Source organism: Pagrus pagrus, assembly GCF_965226575.1.
Source record: "Pagrus pagrus genome assembly, chromosome: 21".
Lineage (NCBI taxonomy): Eukaryota > Metazoa > Chordata > Actinopteri > Spariformes > Sparidae > Pagrus > Pagrus pagrus.
Genome location: NC_140208.1, coordinates 26,846,059 through 26,867,435, shown reverse-complemented (window position 1 = coordinate 26,867,435; position 21,377 = coordinate 26,846,059). Strand labels below are relative to the sequence as shown.

General features: G+C 40.6%; 1 protein-coding gene across 7 annotated transcripts in view; it reads left to right on the top strand.

Moving 5' to 3' along the window:
• The window catches only part of csnk1db (casein kinase 1, delta b), a 195,697-nt gene that overhangs the window by 86,143 nt on the left and 88,177 nt on the right, over window positions 1-21,377 (top strand). For all 7 annotated transcript variants that reach the window (XM_084342579.1, XM_084342580.1, XM_084342575.1 and 4 more), the window contains 2 exons: window positions 1,969-2,079; window positions 16,007-16,155. In XM_084342579.1, coding sequence (XP_084198705.1) covers window positions 2,064-2,079; window positions 16,007-16,155 — 165 coding nt within the window. In that variant the 5' untranslated portion in view covers window positions 1,969-2,063. The remainder of the gene's footprint in view (window positions 1-1,968; window positions 2,080-16,006; window positions 16,156-21,377) is intronic.

Below are 21,377 nucleotides of genomic sequence, written 5' to 3'. Positions count from 1 at the left end.
TCGTCCGATTCCACAATCAATAGAATTCTAGTCCAATGTTAGAAAAGCCGCATAAACATGCTTGGAGTACATGGTGTTTTAAGAGCAGCGTGGCTCCTTTAAGAGCGTAGCAAGTGGAGAAGCCGGAGATAGAGAGACGGTGGTTGAGCTCAGAGCTGACAGGTGTGAGTGATGGAGAAGAGAAGAAATTAGCAGTAAAGTTGTCTATTAGTAGTACATGTACAGTTTAGGTTTCTGTTTGTCTCTGAGTAAATACTGAAGCTCCTCAGGACCCAGGAAAGTGGCTGCTGGGTAAAGTGAGGGAGGAGCTAGGCTAACAGTTAGCCCCGAAGTTAGCATCAACTTTGGCCTTGGAGGCAAACCAAAGTCTCCCCTGTGCTTCCTGACCACGGGCTAGAAGCTGAAGCAGGAACGGTTAACTATGTAAATGAGGAGAACATTACTCGCCCTGCCTCGTCGGCATGCAAACAGTAATCAGGAGTAAATGCTAAACGTCAGTGATAGACTCGGGTGCTGAACTCTCACCCAGCGCGTGTCCCAGGTGGGCTGCTTCTCCAAAATAAACCAATAGCAAAGCCCGTTAGCACGTACCAAATAGAAGTAGAGTTAAACATCAATTTAGAGTACAAATTAATAGAGTAATTATTGTAATATAAACATGATCAAATTTGATCTTTTTTTCTGCTTGCTGTGCCTGAACATTGATTACCATCTCCCAAAATGCAGTGGAAGACTGTAATAATAATAGATAATAAATAAACTTCTATTAAGTGATTTTTGTCATCTTGTTTTGTCTTGTACAGGCTTTAGGACTGAGCTGGTCTTTTGTGCAATTTCTATATGCCTATTGTCTGTAACCTGCTGATACAATGCCTTGGTAAATAATACATTTTTAAGTTAAACAAATCTTTCAATTTTCTCTTCAGAGTAGTCCAGATTGATACATTTAACTGTTAAAATTGACAAAATTTTCTTCCGGGGGGGCATACCCCCGGACCCCCTAGTTGTACCCGGTTTTCTCTATCCACGCAATGTTCTCACCTTTTTCTCCCTTAACCAGTTTGCATGCCTGCCTTATTTTTTTTGAGCAGTGAATAATAATCTTGAATTATTACTGTTGATGCATTAATAAGTGGTCATGTTCATAACTTTAGGTGCAACAGGTAAATGATGAACTCATTTTAGTAACTTTATATACTGCTGGGTGGCTTACCCTATGTAGCATAACTTAAAAAACTACACTAGCACTGGCTACACTTTGTTAGAGAAAGATCATGATCTGGTTTAATAGAGAAAAGTCAGCAGTGACATGAGGTCTATTCAAGGATGTTTTATTATTGGACACAGTGTTGGAGGTGGAGCCCTGTTCATTCCTTTGAAAGCTGCTCAGTGGTGTTTTGAAGCCAAAAAAGCTTGACTTCCCACGTATGAATATACCTGGATTGCCGAGCGAGCTGGCTAACTTGAATGGAGATAAAATAATTTAATCTTGCGGCTCTTCTAGACTTTCCAACTGTTATTGGATTGAATGGCTCAAATTATGATAGTGAAACGATTCATTTTGTGGGTATTGTGACACGCCACAGAATTTATCCACTGTTTTGCTTCTTTCACCTTGGGTCTATTGTTGTTTTCTCTTCTGTTACAACTGTTTCCGTGAAACGTGACGTACAACTAAACAATTCATTTCACAGAAGGGCTGTCTTGCCTGCAGGAAGTGGGAATGGGGTCGGTCAATAGGTGATTCTTGCCGGTCTGCCCACATTTAAAAAACCTGTGTAGCCCCATTAATTTCGGTGGAAATGCGGTAATACTGATCAACAATTAATAAAGCCTAAATAAGTTGCAAGCGCTGCTATCGAAATCACAGCCATGTATATTTCAAAACTTTGTCAGATAAAATCTGTAACTAGATGCCAGTAGGTTTTGGAATTTGATGAACTGATCCCATCATTTGTCCTTTTTCAGGCACAGATATTTCAGTGGGCGAGGAGGTTGCAATTAAGTTGGAATGTGTGAAGACCAAACACCCTCAACTCCACATCGAGAGCAAGATCTACAAGATGATGCAAGGAGGAGGTGATGTATCTGCTTTGATGCTGAATTCCTTATATATCATTGGACTTCTCTTCTCCATTTTAGCCTAAGTTTTCTCAGTTTCCATATACTCATCTTTTCTACCCTCTCTCTACAAAAGATTTTTTTTACTAGTCTTTTTTTCTTGCCCGTGAGCCTCAATCTGCTTTCGATTCTCTCTTCCTTCCACCCATCACTGTCTTCCTCCTCCATGCTATATACACTACCAGTCAAAAGTTTGGACACACCTTCTCATTCAATGTTTTTTCTTTATTTTTATTATTTTCTTTATATATGTATATGTCTTATATTTTATAGCCTTTAAAGTAGCCATTTTCTCAGTCATATTCATGAAGCAGTCATCCGGAATGCTTTTCCAACAGTCTTGAAGGAGTTCCCAGAGGTGCTAGTTTGTTGGCTGCTTTGCCTTCGCTCTGTGGTCCAACTCATCCCAGACCATCTCAATTGGGTTTAGGTCGGGTGATTGTGGAGGCCAGGTCATGTGACGCAGCACTCTATCACTCTCCTTCTTGGTCAGATAGCCATTACAAAGCCTGGAGGTGTGTTTGGGGTCATTGTCCTGTTGAAAAAGAAGTGATGGTCCCACAGAGCACGAACCAGATGGGATGGCATGTCGCTGCAGAATACTTTGGTAGCCATGCTGGTTAAATGTGCCTTTAATTTTTAATAAATCACCAACAGTGTCATCAGCAAAGCACCCCCACACCATCACACCTCCTCCTCCATGCTTCACAGTGGGAACTACACATGTAGAAACCATCCACTCACCTTTTCTGCATCCCACAAAGACACGGCGGATGGAACCAAAAATCTCAAATTTGGACCCACATCAGATCAAATTACAGATTTCCACTGATTGTATTGTCCATTCGTTGTGTTTCTTGGCCCAGGCACTTCTCTTCTTCTTCTTGTTCTTCCTCAGTAGTGGCTTCTTTGCAGCAATCCGACCATGAAGGCCTGATTCACGCAGTCTTCTCTGAACAGTTAATGTTGAGATGTGTCTGCTACTTAAACTCTATAAATAACTTATGTGGGCTCTAATCTGAGGTTCTGTTAATTTGTGGTTTCTGAGGCTGGTAACTCTAATGAACTTAGAGTTAGCGGAGGTAACTCTTGGTCCTCCTTTCCTGGGGTGGTACTCATTTGACTGGTAGTGTGTGTATGTATATGTATGAATATATGTGTGTATGATTTTATATGTATATATACATATATATATATATATATATATATATATGTACAGTACAGACCAAAAGTTTGGACACACCTTCTCATTCAAAGAGTTTTCTTTATTTTCATGACTATGAAAATTGTAGATTCACACTGAAGGCATCAAAACTATGAATTAACACATGTGGAATTATATACTTAACAAAAAAGTGTGAAACAACTGAAAATATGTCTTATATTCTAGGTTCTTCAAAGTAGCCACCTTTTGCTTTGATTACTGCTTCGCACACTCTTGGCATTCTCTTGATGAGCTTCAAGAGGTAGTCACCTGAAATGGTCTTCCAACAGTCTTGAAGGAGTTCCCAGAGATGCTTAGCACTTGTTGGCCCTTTTGCCTTCACTCTGCGGTCCAGCTCACCCCAAACCATCTCGATTGGGTTCAGGTCCGGTGACTGTGGAGGCCAGGTCATCTGGCGCAGCACCCCATCACTCTCCTTCTTGGTCAAATAGCCCTTACACAGCCTGGAGGTGTGTTTGGGGTCATTGTCCTGTTGAAAAATAAATGATGGTCCAACTAAACGCAAACCGGATGGAATAGCATGCCGCTGCAAGATGCTGTGGTAGCCATGCTGGTTCAGTATGCCTTCAATTTTGAATAAATCCCCAACAGTGTCACCAGCAAAGCACCCCCACACCATCACACCTCCTCCTCCATGCTTCACGGTGGGAACCAGGCATGTAAAGTCCATCCGTTCACCTTTTCTGCGTCGCACAAAGACACGGTGGCTGGAACCAAAGATCACAAATTTGGACTCATCAGACCAAAGCACAGATTTCCACTGGTCTAATGTCCATTCCTTGTGTTCTTTAGCCCAAACAAGTCTCTTCTGCTTGTTGCCTGTCCTTAGCAGTGGTTTCCTAGCAGCTATTCTACCATGAAGGCCTGATTCACACAGTCTCCTCTTAACAGTTGTTCTAGAGATGTGTCTGCTGCTAGAACTCTTTGTGGCATTGACCTGGTCTCTAATCTGAGCTGCTGTTAACCTGCGATTTCTGAGGCTGGTGACTCAGATGAACTTATCCTCCGCAGCAGAGGTGACTCTTGGTCTTCCTTTCCTGGGGCGGTCCTCATGTGAGCCAGTTTCTTTGTAGCGCTTGATGGTTTTTGCGACTGCACTTGGGGACACTTTCAAAGTTTTCCCAATTTTTCGGACTGACTGACCTTCATTTCTTAAAGTAATGATGGCCACTCGTTTTTCTTTACTTAGCTGCTTTTTTCTTGCCATAATACAAATTCTAACAGTCTATTCAGTAGGACTATCAGCTGTGTATCCACCTGACTTCTGCACAACACAACTGATGGTCCCAACCCCATTTATAAGGCAAGAAATCCCACTTATTAAACCTGACAGGGCACACCTGTGAAGTGAAAACCATTTCAGGTGACTACCTCTTGAAGCTCATCAAGAGAATGCAGAGTGTGTGCAAAGCAGTAATCAGAGCAAAAGGTGGCTACTTTGAAGAAACTAGAATATAAGGCGTATTTTCAGTTGTTTTACACTTTTTTGTTAAGTACATATTTCCACATGTGTTAATTCATAGTTTTGATGCCTTCAGTGTGAATCTACAATGTCAATAGTCATGAAAAGAAAGGAAACTCATTGAATGAGGTGTGTCCAAACTTTTGGTCTGTACTGTATGTATATGTATATATATGTATGTATGTATATATATATATATATCACATTCCTTTCGAAATCAAAGATGGAATCAAGGATCTGGCCATGCCACCAGTGTCATGTCCAGCAGGCACACCAGTAGGGTAAAAAAAAATGCACACAGCATGTTGCAGGGCGGCAATTTACTTAGCATACGCATCCACAGGCAACACGACAAAGATGGCAGGACATCTCCGCAGGCATCATAAAGAAGTAGACTTCACTGAGAAAACACAGTTAACACAGGCAACTCTTCCGTTCTCATTTAGAGCTAAACTTCCACAAAATTCCACTCGCGTTAAAGCAATAACCAGTGCTATAGGGGTATTTGTAGCATCTGACATGCAAGGTGTTGTCCTCCATGTATGATAATGTGAAGGAAAAAGTTATTGGAGGTCTGAGCAGTGCAGATTTAGTGGCCTTAACGGCAGATTGCTGGACCTCCAGAGCAACACAGAGCTACAGTAGTGCTCGCCATTATTGGCACCCATGAAGTTTGAGTACATAATGTGGAATATCTTCTGAAAAAAATGAATCAAGTGAAACATGTATTTTCTATAGAGAACTCATGTTTGATACAAAAGAGCAAATGATAAACAACAATTTAAAACAAACAATGACAGGAAAAAATAAAGAAACTTGTGTCACTGGTATTGGCACTCTTTGCTGTAAATCAGTATGGAAACACATTGTGACTCACCTGTGGTAAATCACAAATGAGAATCACCTGTGATAAATTGTCTGTGCCAATGTGACATGAATTAGCCAATGAATTTTGACTTCCGTGTTTTAAAAAGCCATCTGTTATCCCCTGTTCCTTTGTCACAATGGTGAAGACAAAGGAGCTGTCTGAGGACATCAGAAGTGCGATAATTAGCAAACACAAGACCTCCAAAGGGTATAAGGCCATCTCCAAAGACCTTGGTATCCCTGTTTCAATGGTGCATAATGTTATTAAGAAGTTTGCCAAGCATGGAACTGTCAAGAACCTCCCTGGACGTGGGTGGAAGAGAAAAATTGATGACAGAAGTCTTAAGAAAGGTTGGTGAGAATGGTGGAAAAAACACCACGTCAAACATCCAAAGACCTGAAGGCCAACCTGGAACAGTCTGGGGTCATGGTTTCAACAAGTACCATACGCCGCACACTAAACTAAACCAAACAGGGCTTCATGGGCGCAGGCCAAGGAAGACACCATTGCTGAGGAAAAGACATAAAAAGGAATGACTAATCTTTGCCAAAGAGTACCTAGACAAACCACAGTCCTTCTGGGAAAATGTTCTGTGGACAGATGAAACAAAAATAGAGCTTTTTGGCAATGCACACCAACAGTTTGTTTACAGATGGCCATCACAGCACAATACATTAAGTGTGCACTCTTCACAGCTGCAGTGAAAAGTGCTTACTGCAGTTACAAAAAAGATTCACTAGATGGCAGATACCCTCTATGAATTCTCTTCTTTTGTTTACAGTTAGTTTCCAATTTACTGGTGAAGCAAGTTATTGTTACATTTATATTGTTGAAACATGATTTAAGTTTTCATAATAAGGCCTTAGTGTGCTACATTGCAAACGAATAATGGTGAATATATCACTCATGACACCATGTAGACCATCTTTTGAAATAAGAATTAAATGAGTTATCATGGCATAAAACCAATGATCCTGGACTAGACTAGTTTAAAAATGGCATAGCCGTCTGTTCTAAAAGAAGAAAGCAGGACAAAATTGAGAATCGAATAGAATCCTTTAAGTCGAAAATTAGGCCAGGCTGAACTTGCCATTCAAAAGACTTTAGATCATGGGGCGGACCGAGCGTCACAATCACAGAACATGCCTGCGTTAATTGCGTTTCAAAACCTAAAATCATCAGCCAGAAGATTGGTTCTGGGGTGTAGTTGTGTGTTTCCACTGGACAGTGATCACAAACACACATCAAAAGTAGTAAAGCAATGGTTAAAACAGGCTAGAATTGAGGTTTTGAAATGGCCTTCCCAAGTCCTGGCTTGAACCCCATTGAGAACGAGGGCTGCGCTGAAGAAACAAATCCGTGCCAGGAAGCTAACAAATTTAGTTAGTTTAGCTGAGTTCACCAAGTCTGTCAGGAGGGGTGGTTAAGTATCCAGCCAGAGGCTTACCAGAAGCTTGTGGATGGCTATCAAAAGCACCTAAATGAGGGAAATTTAACCAAATATTAGAATTACTGTATGTATCTATTTGACCCAGCAGATTTGGTCATATTTTCAGAAGACCTATAATATATTCACTACTGAACCAAACTTCATGAATGTTTTTTGTGACAAAGTAGTATGTGTTCCACTCATGGAACGGAAAAATACAATGATATACATGTTCTTTACAAGTGTATGTTAACTCTTGACCATGACAGTATGTCAAAAAGAGATCTTTTTGTTTTTTGTTATTGTACAGTTGTTAAATAAATGTAATTTATGGTGCTGTAAGATTGCTGTAAGACCATCCCGCCAAGTGTTTGCGGAAAGCTAAGAGCATACCTTTATTTTTTTGCCACAATGAAAATGTTGTTTTTGAAAGGCTAAATGGCAACAAATGTTGATTGAAGCAGAATATTTTGTTAGGTTAAAACATGTTGTGAATTTTGGAAATGATTACAATGTTTTTTTTTCTTACAGTAATTTTGGCATTTGGACTTCTCAACACAATTGTTGGAAAAGTTCAGCTCACAAGTTGGAAGCAATCCTACGCAAAAACAAAACAAAAACACAAAAAACATTTGCTCATTTTATTCCATACTTCTGCAAATATGAGAAGCACATGAGAGCAACTTTTGGTGATGCGACGACGATATCTAGTCCCTGTTGAGTCCGCCTTGAATGCTGTATTTCCCAAACTGAATAAATACAGCACAAAAAAACACAAAAATGTTTGGCTAATTCAAGCTTCGTTTAACTAACATACCTGCTGAAAACAATATGTTTCCACGGACAGATTTAGGTACTACATCTGCAAACTTGATGTGTTAATGCCGAATGATTTCAGAGAAGTCCAAAAGTTAAAAAATGTATTGAAAAGAGATGGATGTAATAATTTCCAAAATTCACATGTTTTTGCCCAACTAATTATTCTGCTTCAATCCATATTTGTTGGCATTAGCCTCTCAAGTGTGTTCACAAACATCCTCTACTTATCTTGGAAGGTGAGAGAGCATAGACACACCATTAGCAATTCAGTGTATTTTTTCTTTCTTACTTAATGGGTAATGGCCATCCTTACAAGTCTCTCAACCTCCACATTGTCACAAAGAGTAAGAGCATTAAAGGCCTTTCGGAGTCCGTGTAACAATCTATGTATCATTCCTTAAATTGATTTTCACTTGAGAACCCAGTGGCTCTTAGTGGTTCCCAGTGGCTGGAAATCGACTGGGAACCGGCTGAAAATTGACTGGCAGTCAAAAGGCTTTTGGGTAGGAGGGGAAATTCGAGGTGGCTGTAACTGTAAATAAAGGCAACAAATAACTGACAGCAGAGCAAGAATATGCAAAACTATACCAACTGCCAGCCAGTCAAAATAAGACTACTACCTTGTAATCGGGTGGCGTTTGAGTTTAGGTTTACATTATAGTTTGCTTAGCTCAGTTTTAGCCATGCCACTACACTAAAGGTATGTTTTGGTAAACAGTCAACGTTAGATGTTACTTAACAGTCTACAAGAAGCTTTGTGAGTTCATCTCCAGCATTGGGAAGCCAAGCCAATATTTACTCTTGTTTTGTTTCTTTTATGTTGCTTTTTTTCTGTGCTTCAAAATGTGGTTTCTCTCTGGGAGCTGTGGTTTGAATGGTGATAAATGTTGTTTTCTAGGAGCTTTTGCATCTTTGTGTACTAGCTACCCAACTGAGGCTGTAACTTCAATGCTGTAGCCATTCCCTCCAGGCAGCTTGACTTCTTCGTACCTCGTGGCAGACTAGAGGCTCGAGTGACTCTATCGCTATCTAATTTGTCTGTGATGGAATAAGTTTGTCACAAAAAACACGAGTTTTTTTTCTCATTCAGTAGTAAGGTCTTCTGAAAATATGGCAAAATCTGCTGGGTCAAAGATATACATACAGTAATTCTTATTTTTGGTTAAATGTCCCTTAGCCATTTTCACCTCAATTAGGTGCTTTTGATAGCACCTGATGGAGGTTAAGGAAGACCATTCCAAAATCCCAATTCTAGCCTGATTTAGCCATTCCTTTACAACTTTGGATGCGTGTTTGGCATCATTGTCCCACTGGAATGCCCAGCTGACCCAATCTTCTGGCTGATGACAGCCCCACAGCATAATACCACCACCACCACCGGGCCTCACCTTCTTGCCTTACCTTTCCTTCATGCCTCCAGACATATTGTGGTTAACAACTAAATCTTTGTTTCGTCTCACCGCAGACCTTTTCCTCCAGAAGGCTTTTTCTTTATCAGCAACAAACTTCAGTTGAGCTTTGTCAGTTGAGAACGTAGTGCCGTGTCTGGAGTAAGGGCTTCCTTCTTGCATGGCAGCCTCTCAGCCCATGTTGATGCAAAATCCAGCAGCTTCTAATTCATTGCAGACTTGCTTTTTGGTGGTTTTTGGTTTACTCTTGACCATCCTGACCAATTTTCTCTCAGCAGCAGGTGATAGTTTGCATTTTCTTCCTGATTGTGGCAGTGACACAACTGTGACGTGCACTTTATACTTACAGTTGTTTGTACAGTTGATCTTTAGACCTGTAACTGCTTTGAAATGCCTCCAAGTGACTTTCCTGATTTGTTCAAATCAATAGTGTGCGCTTTCAGATCAATGCTGAGCTCGTTAGACTTTCCCATTGTAGTGTTTGTGGCTGAATCTACTGGGTGTATTTCATCTAATACAATATTAAAATCTTCACCCAGAATTGGGGCTGGGCAATATGGTTATGATGTAAATCAAATCACTTTCTGTCAAGCTTCAAGCTTCCTTTTTACTAGGGATGTCCCGATCAGGTTTTTTTTACGCCAATCCTGATCCGAGTTGTTTAGCATTTAGTATTTGCCGATACTGAGTCCCGATCCGATACTTAGCCCTAGCTAATAGATAATATAGCTGCATTAAGAAAAAAATTACCTGCATCCAAGCTGTTCCTAATAGGTGTTTTTTATTTAGTTGAAACAAAGTAAATACTTTCATATGGCTCTTTCTTATTCTGTATATGCTTTTGCAACTTTGGTTTTCATTTGTTGAATAAATGTATTTGGTTCTTATCAATTCCACTTAGAGCAGCTTTGTAGTAAAACTATAACACTCAAATGAAGAACATCACAATTCCACTTCAGAGTGGTGTAATAGCGTATTGTAACTTTGACATTCACAGTCACAAAAATCAAAATTCCACTTGGTGAAGCATTATAGTAATACAAATATACTTGGAACAGAAATCTCAGTTCCACTTAAAAGTGGTGTAAACAGCTTAACCTGAATATTCAACAAAGAAAACGTGAAAAAGCAGCTTAACCTGAACAGGAAAAAAACAGTTTCTGTAGCAGCATTACAGTAAAACCTGAATATCAAAATAAAATTTTAAGGCACTCTTGTTATCACAGAAGGCAATTTCTTAAAGTGCTATTGGAGCTGCACATGAGGGTTAGTAGTGGATTGTCTGACCTTGGGATGGTTTGCTCCGTTAGGTAAGTCCGCACCTGAAACCCTGCTGATGAGGTGCTCACAGACTCTGTCTCACTCTCCTCCAAGATCTCGTCAAAGACACTGCCGAGGCTGCTGCTTGCTGTGTTTTGACGTGGTGCCTTTTCCACAGGCTTTGCCTCCTCTGACACTTCACTGGCGGTCCTCCTTTCCTCCATCTTCTTCACCTCTTGAATGAGAGCATCCTTAGCAGGCCTCAGGTTGTCTGACTTGATGAAATATCTGAAAATAGATAAATGATGTTAAGTATCCAACCATTAACAGAGCTAAATCTACATAAAAATAAAAAATAATTTGGCTTAAATACTGTGCTGACTTACATTTGATTCATTATAAAGTATTATATTTGATTAATTATAAAGGAAAATAGGCTTATCATGGCATTCAAAATGTACATTATTTACTTGACTTGCCTGTCTTTGTATATGGGATCCACCAAAGTCGCAATTGAGTAGAGTGGGTCAGTCTCAACCTGGCTGAAGCGTCTATCCACTGCCTCTAGGAGAGTGCTTTTCATCGTCTTGATTCCCTGGTCAGTGGTCTGCTCTCCAGAAAGGACAAGTTTCAGGACTGTTATGGCAGGGATCACATCAGCTGTAGTTGCAGTTTCTGCACTCAAAACCCTTGTCAGCTCTTCAAAGGGAGCTAAAACCTCCACCGTTTTCCCCATTAGTGCCCATTGGTTCGCTGTCAGTGTAGCTGGGAGGTTGTGGTCAGCAGCATAGACACTCAGGGGCCGCTTTTGCTCCAGTAGGCTCTGGATCATGTAGAGAGTGCAGTTCCATCTAACTGGCACATCTTGCTGTAGGCGCTTGACAGGCAATTTCATTTCATTCTGGATATCTTTCAGGCGTGAGTAGGCCTGTGGTGAGTGCTTGAAATGGCCTACCATCTTCCTTTGCGTTGGCGAGTGAGTCTGTGACACTGCGCTGTGACATCAGACCCTTGTGTACAGCCAACTGAAGTGTGTGCCTGACGCAGCCCACGCTTGGTACCTCCATATCATCCATTGCTTTTTTCATATTCCTTGTGTTGTCACGTAAGATGACATGGACCTGTTGCTTGTCTATTTCCCATGCGTTCAGCATCTCCTTGATTGCCTGTTTTACATGCTCTGCTGTATGAGACCCACGAAACTTGTGAGCATGTAGTACCGCATGTTGTAACATGAAAGTAGAATCAATCCAGTGTGCAGTGAGGCTAAGCAATGACATGGGGCAAACATCAGAACTCCAAATGTCTGTTGTAAAGCTAATAGCAGTCACATCTGTTATATCACCTTGTACATGGTCACGAACTTTGCTGTACATCTCTTGCAAGGTGGTATCCGAAATGTAATGCCAAGATGGTAGGGCATAGCTTGGATTTAAAAACTCCAGAAGATAGCGAAAACCCTGATCCTCTACTACGGAGATGGGCTGGTTATCCAGAGCGATGAATTCAATTACCTTCTCAGTAATATTTTTGGCCATGTCACTGTCTCGAGGATATTTCTCTTTCCTTTTGAAAGTATCTGTGACTGTTTGTTGCTTCGGTGCCTTTGCCTGTATTGCTTGAGTGAACCCGTTGTATAACTTTGAGCGTTGTTTTTTATGTGCTGTATCAAAATTGTAGTGTTAAATGCAGCTCTTTTGTTACCCCCTCGCGAAATGGTTGTATTGCAGACCATTGCATTTTATCCACAGGTTTGCCAGAGTCACGTTACGCGCGCATCTGCGTTCTGCCACAAATTGTGCTCCGTTTACGACAGCTGACGTAAAAATAATCGGGCTTGGGTCTACGTTCAAAATTGCCGATCCCGATCAATGAAACAATGCCCATATCCGCCCTGATCCTGCAGATCGGCTCGGGACATCCCTACTTTTTACTTCTTAGTGAGATATGAAGATATCATAAGGTTAATTTTGGTTTAAATATTATTTATTTTCTCTCAAAACTTGACAAATGTACTGTAGAACATTACACAACTGTAAAATAAATAAATATAATATATGGGTATATATAATAAACTTAAATCTTAATTCTGATTTTGCAATTAAAGTCAGTGATATCACTGTGTCTCTTCAATTTTTTGTCGTATGGCATGGCGCTGGAGAAAGAAGACAACATGGTCTGTTGTTCTTGCACAGGTATCACACTGGTTGTTTTAGGGGGACCACCAGTATTTGGACTAACCCACTAACCCTAACCCTAACCCATTTAGACACAGTTTGAAGTGCACGCTACTCTGCTTCTTGTCGGACTTTAAATAGCATAGAATAAGTCCACACTACCATATTCCTCGGACCCATCTTTTCAACAATGTCCTTCTCTTTTAAGCTTTGGGATGTTGTCCGTTGGGTCCTGTTCTTCGGTAACGCTGTTGATCAAGTTAACATTTGCTGTCGTCATTCTTTCTTATATCTCGCTCCCTCTCCTGGCATACTGATGTGCACGACTGCAGTAGCCCAAACATTTGGGTGCTGCCAGCTGCTTCTCCTACTGTCTATGCCTATGTTCGTGTTGTCTGTCAAAAACATGAATGGAATGAGTTCTATCCATGTCTTACATTTCTATCGAGGAGAAGTTATTTCGCGATAATTATCTTTATTGTTTTATCACCCAGCTCTACCTAGAATTATGGGATATTGTACAATATAATTTGGGTAATCCGTATTGGACACATATATATCAGGGTCTAATGATTCTGCCCTTCTCATCCTTAACCTCTTTCCTGGCTTTAAATTGCAGACATTTGTTAATTATAATAGCGACCCCAGACTCTTTGACAAGCCAGCTACAGGATACATGTCCCACCCAATCCCTTAATATTTTGGCTGATTCATAGGAGAGATGTGTGTTTCTTGCAAGAATACTATATGTTGATATTTTTTTCAATTGCATCAAAATCTTCTTTTCTTTCCCTTTAATTGCACAACCCAACCCATTAACATCCCAGGTAGAGTAGCACAATGTCCTCCTATTGCTATTTGTTGAAAATAACATTCACATTGGACCGTAGAATGATTGTATGCCATTCTTCCAAGATCTAAGATCCATGATGCACTAACAACAACCTAATCAAAGTTAAAGCAAATACCAGAATTACTTCAGTGAACACCAGACTTCAAAGCAGTCTGCCATAACCAAACTCACAACCAAAAACTGAGTTTAACAGAACACTAAACCTGAGTTATAGATATTATATATGAGTTATAGAACAGGTAGAGCCCAAACACTCTCTGCTTTGTTAACTTAGTGTCTGCTCATTTCAGTTTAGGAGCCACCATCATTATACATTGAGAATCTTTTGAAAATTCTACGTTCTACAATCATTCAAGTAATAACTCTCAACTCAACTAAAAACTTTTGGCAAGGTGTGGTGGAATTGTAAATGAACATAACCTTTACATCAAAAGGAAATAAAAAATAGCATCTCAGCCCCCCTACATCATATACCATCATATAGACAAAATAGTCTTTGATTAGAATAGCACACCATCCGGTACAGTGGAGTTCAGTTACTTCAGCATCCCTGAAAGGACGTCCATTGCTTGTTCTGGATTTCCACACACAGGACTTATTTCCACACATGCCAAATTTAACCTTGTGCTCATGAAGTGCTCTTTTGTAGTCGTATATGATGCTCCCTTCCTCTGCATTTTCCCTGAGTAATCTGGTAATGTCATCACCTGCTTGCTGTTCCACATTAGCCATTTCTTCCTCCATGCTGCTTCCAGGATGTTTTGGCATTTTCTATAATGCTATTTAAAAGGCTATAGTAATAGTTTAGACTGCAAAGAATGAGCTCTTACTGAAGTAAAAAACCACATACATAAAGTGCTTGATGTCTTTGCTGGGGATGCTACTTAGGCATGGGTAACATTAAGATTTTAACGATACTACTACTTTTACCGATACTGCTTATCGATCCAGTACTTACTACTACTAACAAATGTAACAAATTAAGAACAGAATGAACAATGAAAGAAGTAGTTAGTTAAAAATGTGTTTTACAAATTTTATACAGTTTTTCCTGATTCAAAAAGTCTCAAAATTCAGCATTTTTATAGGGAGTCTGGTGATTGCCTCCACTTCTCCAGAGAAGTAGCCTATATTAGTTACTGTTTACTGGATGTGTAAAATTTGACATGTTTACAGATTATATTTTTTAATAAATTTGGTGTAAATGGGGAAATGAGTTGAAACAGTGTGTTTAAGAAGCACTTAAGACACAGAATCAGACAGGATGCACTTTAAACAAGAAATACAGACAGGCTTTTACAGCGATGCCATGTCTTTACAAGAAAGAAACATCTTAATGTATTTTATTTTATTATATTTATTATGTAAAGATTAAGAATCTGTCGTTGCCGTTTTACAAAGTTTAAGTTTCTCTATACATACATACATACATTGGTAATAACCATTAATATTAGTCAGCTGAATATTTAGCTATGCATTCATGTTGTCTGTCTGAAAAAATTAAAGCATCATCAAAACTGTCATTCAGAAAATAGCTAAATAAGTAGCCTAATTGGATGTAATCATACTTAGTAGTCCGAGTGTGTCTGAAGGACAGTTTGGATGATGCTTTGCTCTACATCATGTCAGAAAGAATTCATGACCGTATAGCTATAACATTCAGCTAACTAATGGTTACTTACGGCTTTGAGTCCATGTTTGTATAAGTAAATTAACTCTGTGTGGGCTCCTGCTAGCATAACATACCTGAGGTAGATGGGGAAACGGGAGAGGAACTACGAGCTAGTCTGTCAAAAACTGTGCATTTCTTTTCTGTATGTGATGTACTTTTGCTAGATGTTTTGAAAGAGTTTGTGTTCCTGCCCTTATATGCAAAAGACGTGTTGCATTTGTGGCAATGAGCATCATCTGCATCAATTCTTGTGAAGTATAACCACACTTTTGAATATTGCCTACTCTGATGTTGGCACTCACAGCAGAGTCTCTGTCTGTCTGTGCCGGCGTATGTGTGAGAGTGACAGACAGGCAGTGAGAGCCCGTCCCAGCCCCTGCACAGGACAGGCTCAGACACAGATCTCTGTTCAGGATTGGGAATGGTGAAAATCCATCATAGACGAATGCCTTAATTTTTCAATACTGTTAGCAGAACCGATAACGTTTGAGCTTGTTGATAAAACGGTCTTATCTAAATTTAGCCCCAGGGCCCATTTAACACTGGGTTTCGGAAACCCATCTCTAATGCAACTGCAGCCAGCCTGACTTCTTGCTTGTTTTAGGGGATTACTGCCTTCAGCAAGCAAAACACATCTTTGGGGGGGTTTTCCCTAGACCACATTTTTGTGTTCCTACCATTGTTAATGTGTATACTCCCATTTTCTTACAGTGGGCATTCCAACAATCAAGTGGTGTGGAGCAGAAGGTGATTACAATGTGATGGTCATGGAGTTGCTGGGGCCTAGCTTGGAGGATCTCTTCAACTTTTGCTCCCGCAAGTTCAGCCTCAAGACAGTCCTGCTGCTAGCTGATCAGATGGTAAGACTGCCTACTCACATCACACACATTGAATCATTCTTTCTACCACTAATCCAGAGCTGAAAATTAGCGCAGTAGTGCTTCAGTGTTTTACAGTGTTAGACATACAGTATGGGCTGTTCACCTGATTTTGTAGAATTTTGGAAAGAAAAGTTATGCCAATTTTAAATCATACCACTACTTATGAGTTTATGATTATTGATTTTTGAGATTGCCCAGAGAAAGTGTTGTCTTTCAGGGAGATGTTTTGAGAGATGCAACAATGAGTATGATGGTATGTTTTTAGTGAGGTGTCTTTCTCTGTCAGATGGATTACGGGACAAATACTGGCCCAATTTCTTTCTTTTTACTGACAATGTTTTTGTGTAAGGGGACAACAATTTTTAAAAATTATCCAGTATTTAGCAAGATTGCTACGGGCGTGAAATGGGCTGCAATGTAATCCCTGCTTGTTTATGCCACAGACAGGCTCAGATTGTTATTTTACTTGCTTTTACTACAAGATTATGGGACGGATGCTTCCAGGCCCTGCCAAACCCTTGGCCAAAGGCATTATGTTTTCTGGTTGTATGCACATCATAGATATGTCTGTAGTTATGTGTACACCCCATTCTTATGAACATGATATCTCAGGAACATCTTTTGGGAATTTCTTCAAATTTAAAACACAAACTCCACTTAGATTCAAGTGTGAATGTTTAGAATTGGTTATCACAGGTCACGGTCAATGTGACCACACAAAAAACGTTTGGCCTTAACTTTAGAATTCATATGCTAATTATGACAAAACTCCACACAAATGTTTAAAAGGATCAAATTATAAGTGATGACCATTTAAATACGAAAGGTCAAATGATCTGCAAAAAAAAAACGTTCTGGCCACCATGCACCATGGACTACAGTTCCAAGGTCAGTGGTTGATGCGGTCAACATGGGACTGCACTCCATCTTCCAACACTTTGGCTCCCCAGGGACATGCCTTGACATTCAACACAATCATCTCAGAAGTCCTGTGCTTCAAACTCACCCAGATTGCTGTGCCAGCCTCCACCTGTCATTGGATGACAAATTCTGATAGAAAGGAATCAACGGACAAAATTCATATCAGACACCTGTGTAATCTGCCTGACATTCCCCTGGGATGTGTGTTCTCCCCTTTGCTCTTCCCCCTTTACAGAAATGACTGCACCTCTGGAGACCTGTCTGTTAAACTCCTGAAGTTTGCAGATGTCACGACGGTCATTGGCCTAATCTGGAATGGTGAAGGCTCAGTACAAACGGGGGGGAACAAGTGGCCCTCTGGTGTAGTCGGAACATCCTGGAGCTGAACACGCTTAAAACCGTAAAGATGACACTTGACATCCTCCAACACTGGCCTCTCATAACCATACTCTACAACACCGTGGAAACCTTCAGGTTTCAGGGATCCATTATCTCCCCCGACCTAAAGTGGGAGTTCAACATAGACTCAGGTCATCAAGAAGGCCCATAAGAAAATTTATTTCATGCCCCAATTCAAGAAGTTCCACCTGTGTCAGGATATCCTGATCCAGTTCTACAATTAAATTGTCCAGTCTGTTCTCTGCACATCCTGGGTTGGATCGGCAACAAAACACAACAGAAACAGACTACAATGGGCAGTCAAGACTGCAGAGGAAATCATTGGTGGCAGCCTGCCCTCCATTCAGACCTTAAACATCTTCAGTCTGCAAATAGGGCAGAGAACATCACTGCAGATTCATCACAACGTGGACATAACATCTTCCAATTCTCCCCTCTGGTTGGCACTTCAGACCACTATATGGAAACACAACCAGACACAAGAGCAGCTTAAATCGGTCTCTTCTTTCATTACAGACTATATTTTTACAATTAAAAATTTCACAAGTTTGTGCAAAGCCTTATGACTCATGTTAACCCAGCATGATTTGACAGTGTCATACCATAAAGCTCTCTGTGCTTGGCTCTCTCAGTCTATGTCTGCACTTATAAATGTTCAATGGGGTTGAGATCAAATCAAATCAAATTTCAAATCAAATCAAATTTTATTTGTATAGCCCAAATTCACAAATCACAGTTTGCCTCAGAGGGCTTTACAATCTGTACAGAGACGACACCCTCTGTCCTTCGACCCTCGATTCGAGTGAGGAAAAACTTGCCCCAAAAAAAGGCCCTTTTAACAGGGAAAAAAATGCGGAAGAAACCTCAGGGAGAGCCACAGAGGAGGGATCCCTCTCCCAGGACGGACAGACGTGCAATAGATGTTGCATGTACAGAGCGGATCAACGAGATCACAATGTATTCAATTATAAGCGATGGTTGACAGGAGTGAAAGTACATCAAGATGTGTTACAGCAATAATAATGAAATGCACATGGAAATGTGATTACTAGTGATAACAGTAGTAGTGATTAATGGTAAGGATAGTATGTAGTAATGCATTACAATAATAGTAGTGGAACGTATGTAACAGATGTGACTAATATTAGCGACAGTAGTGGTGGGTGTCAGGCAGGGTCATGGCAGTAGGCGCATCCACGATCCGGCAGGGTCATAGCAGTAGGCGCATCCACGATCAGGCAGGGCTATAGCAGTGGGCGCATCCACGATCAGGCAGGGCCATAGCAGTGGGCGCATCCACGATCCACGACCCGGGCGCAGCCAGGATCCATGGGAGCCTGTATGTCCTTGAGACATGCATGGAGTTTAGTAAGCTGATTAGTTTCATTTGGCTTTATTGATGGGTATAACTGTGTATCATCTGCATAACAATGAAAGTTTATGGAGTGTTTCCGAATTATATTTCCTAGAGGGAGCATATATAAGGTGAATAGTATGGGTCCAAGCACGGAGCCTTGAGGAACACCATGACTAACCTTGGTATACAGGGATGACTCATCATTAACATGTACAAACTGAAATCGATCCGATAGATAGGACTTAAACCAGTTTAATGCGGGTCCTTTAAAGGATAAGTACCGTTTTTTACAACCTGGACCTTATTTCTGGCAAAACATATGGTCATTTACTCACCCAGATAACTTTGGTGTCATTCGGCGTCGTTCGGACGAAATTAGATCCAGTGCAGCGGCGATATATCCATATAATGGGAGAGACGGGGCAGCGACACACAGCCTCTATATAACGCATTATCTGCCACGAAACTAGTTAATTTCATCAATATTTTGTTATGAAATGCTAGCGCTATTCCCCTCTGAGTCCGGGCTCGTCCGTTATCAACATCCGGGGTCAAACTCGCAGTAGCAGCTACAGGTAAACAAGCCGCGCTGTCCCGGGTGCGCGCGCAGCTCAGAGACGACATCTTCCAGGTCAGAGGTAGTAGATCAGCCTACAGACCCCGGATGTTGACAATAGACGAGCCCGGACTCAGAGGCTAATAGCGCTAGCATTTCATAACAAAATATTGATGAAATGAACTAGTTTCGTGGCAGATAATGCGTTATATAGAGGTTGTGTGTCGCTGCCCCGTCTCTCCCATTATATGGATATATCGCCGCTACACTGGATCTAATTTCGTCCGAACGACGCCGAATGACACCAAAGTTATCTGGGTGAGTAAATGACCATATGTTTTGCCAGAAATAAGGTCCAGGTTGTAAAAAACGGTACTTATCCTTTAATGCCAATTAAGTGTTCCAGTCTCTGTAGTAGAATGTGATGATCAATGGTATCAAATGCAGCACTAAGATCTAGTAAGACCAGGACAGAGACAAGTCCTTTGTCAGAAGCGATTAGGAGGTCATTTGTAACTTTCACCAGTGCCGTCTCTGTGCTATGATGTGCTCTAAAACCTGATTGAAAATCCTCATATAAACTATTGTTATGAAGAAAGTCACATAGCTGGTTGGCGACTGCTTTCTCAAGGATCTTGGAGAGGAAAGGGAGGTTGGATATAGGTCTATAGTTGGCTAAAGCTTCTGGATCAAGATTAGGCTTTTTAAGAAGCGGTCTAATTACAGCTAGTTTAAAGGATTGTGATACGTATCCTGTTAATAGAGACAGGTTGATCATTTCTAGTAGAGATGTGCTAATTAAAGGTAAAGTTTCTTTCAGCAACCTAGTTGGGATGGGGTCTAGGAGACAAGTTGTTGGTCTAGATCAGTGGTTCTCAACCTTTTTTGAACAAACGCCCCCCTGACCATACCATGATCCTCTTACCGCCCCCAGGGGGGAGGCAAATCTACTATATGTTCTGGTGTTTGACGTGTTCTTGTAAACAGTGTGTTATGGCCGGTGGACTTCAATTGACATCGGGTTTTGTATGACAGAAGCCATTCGTTTGCTTTAAAGTCCCTGTTTTTATTGGATTGAAGTTGTATTTATGCCCCCAACATGATGTGCTGCTGAGCAAATCTGAACATTTTATAGGAAATGAAAGCATGGATTTTAATTTGAACATTGCCTCCAAAATGTATGTTTTTGACACATATAGTAGGTCATGTTTGTATATAACTCAACACTATGCCTGGAGAAACTGGTAAACAACATGGAAATGTTGTTTTAGTTGTAATGGGACCCTGAGCGCTTGAGTTGCTAGGATCTTTCTGCAAAGAGCTGTGAGATAGAATTTAAGTCAAACTGGTGTTTCTACTGAGAGAAAGGCCACACAGCATTTGAGGATGATGAATGAATTGCATATTAAGTCTGAATAGAAGTGGTTAACGTTAATATCACTTCACGATATCACAACATTTGAAAATAACCCCAGGTGTATTAAGCAACGTGGAACTTGGGAAGAAAAATACCACCACAGCAGAATTTGTTGAAAATTAGTTTTAGAAGGCTAATGTAGTCAGGGATGCCAACAACACGCACACTTCACGTGAACAACAGTGAATGAACCAATAAAAAAACAGAAATCGCTCGTGCGTTAATTAATGCGCTCTAGGCTTATTAAACATTTGAAAAGAAACGGTCATTGCCTGAGCACTGAGACGCTGACATGAACCCAGGAAAAAAAGAAGAAAAAAAGCCTATTTTAAATAGGGGGACTATATAGGGCTGTACGCACTTTATTTATTGATTTATTTATTGTTTACGGGCGTTACTATGGAGGCCGTTCCTGCTCAGCTCGTCCAATCGTGGTCAGGGAGCAGAGAGGAGATCTCTTCCCTTTTACCCAGCAGTGGAAGCAGCAGACTCGGGTTCTTGGTCTCAGACAGCAGCTTTATTTTTATGAAACTATATCTGAACGTTAAGAT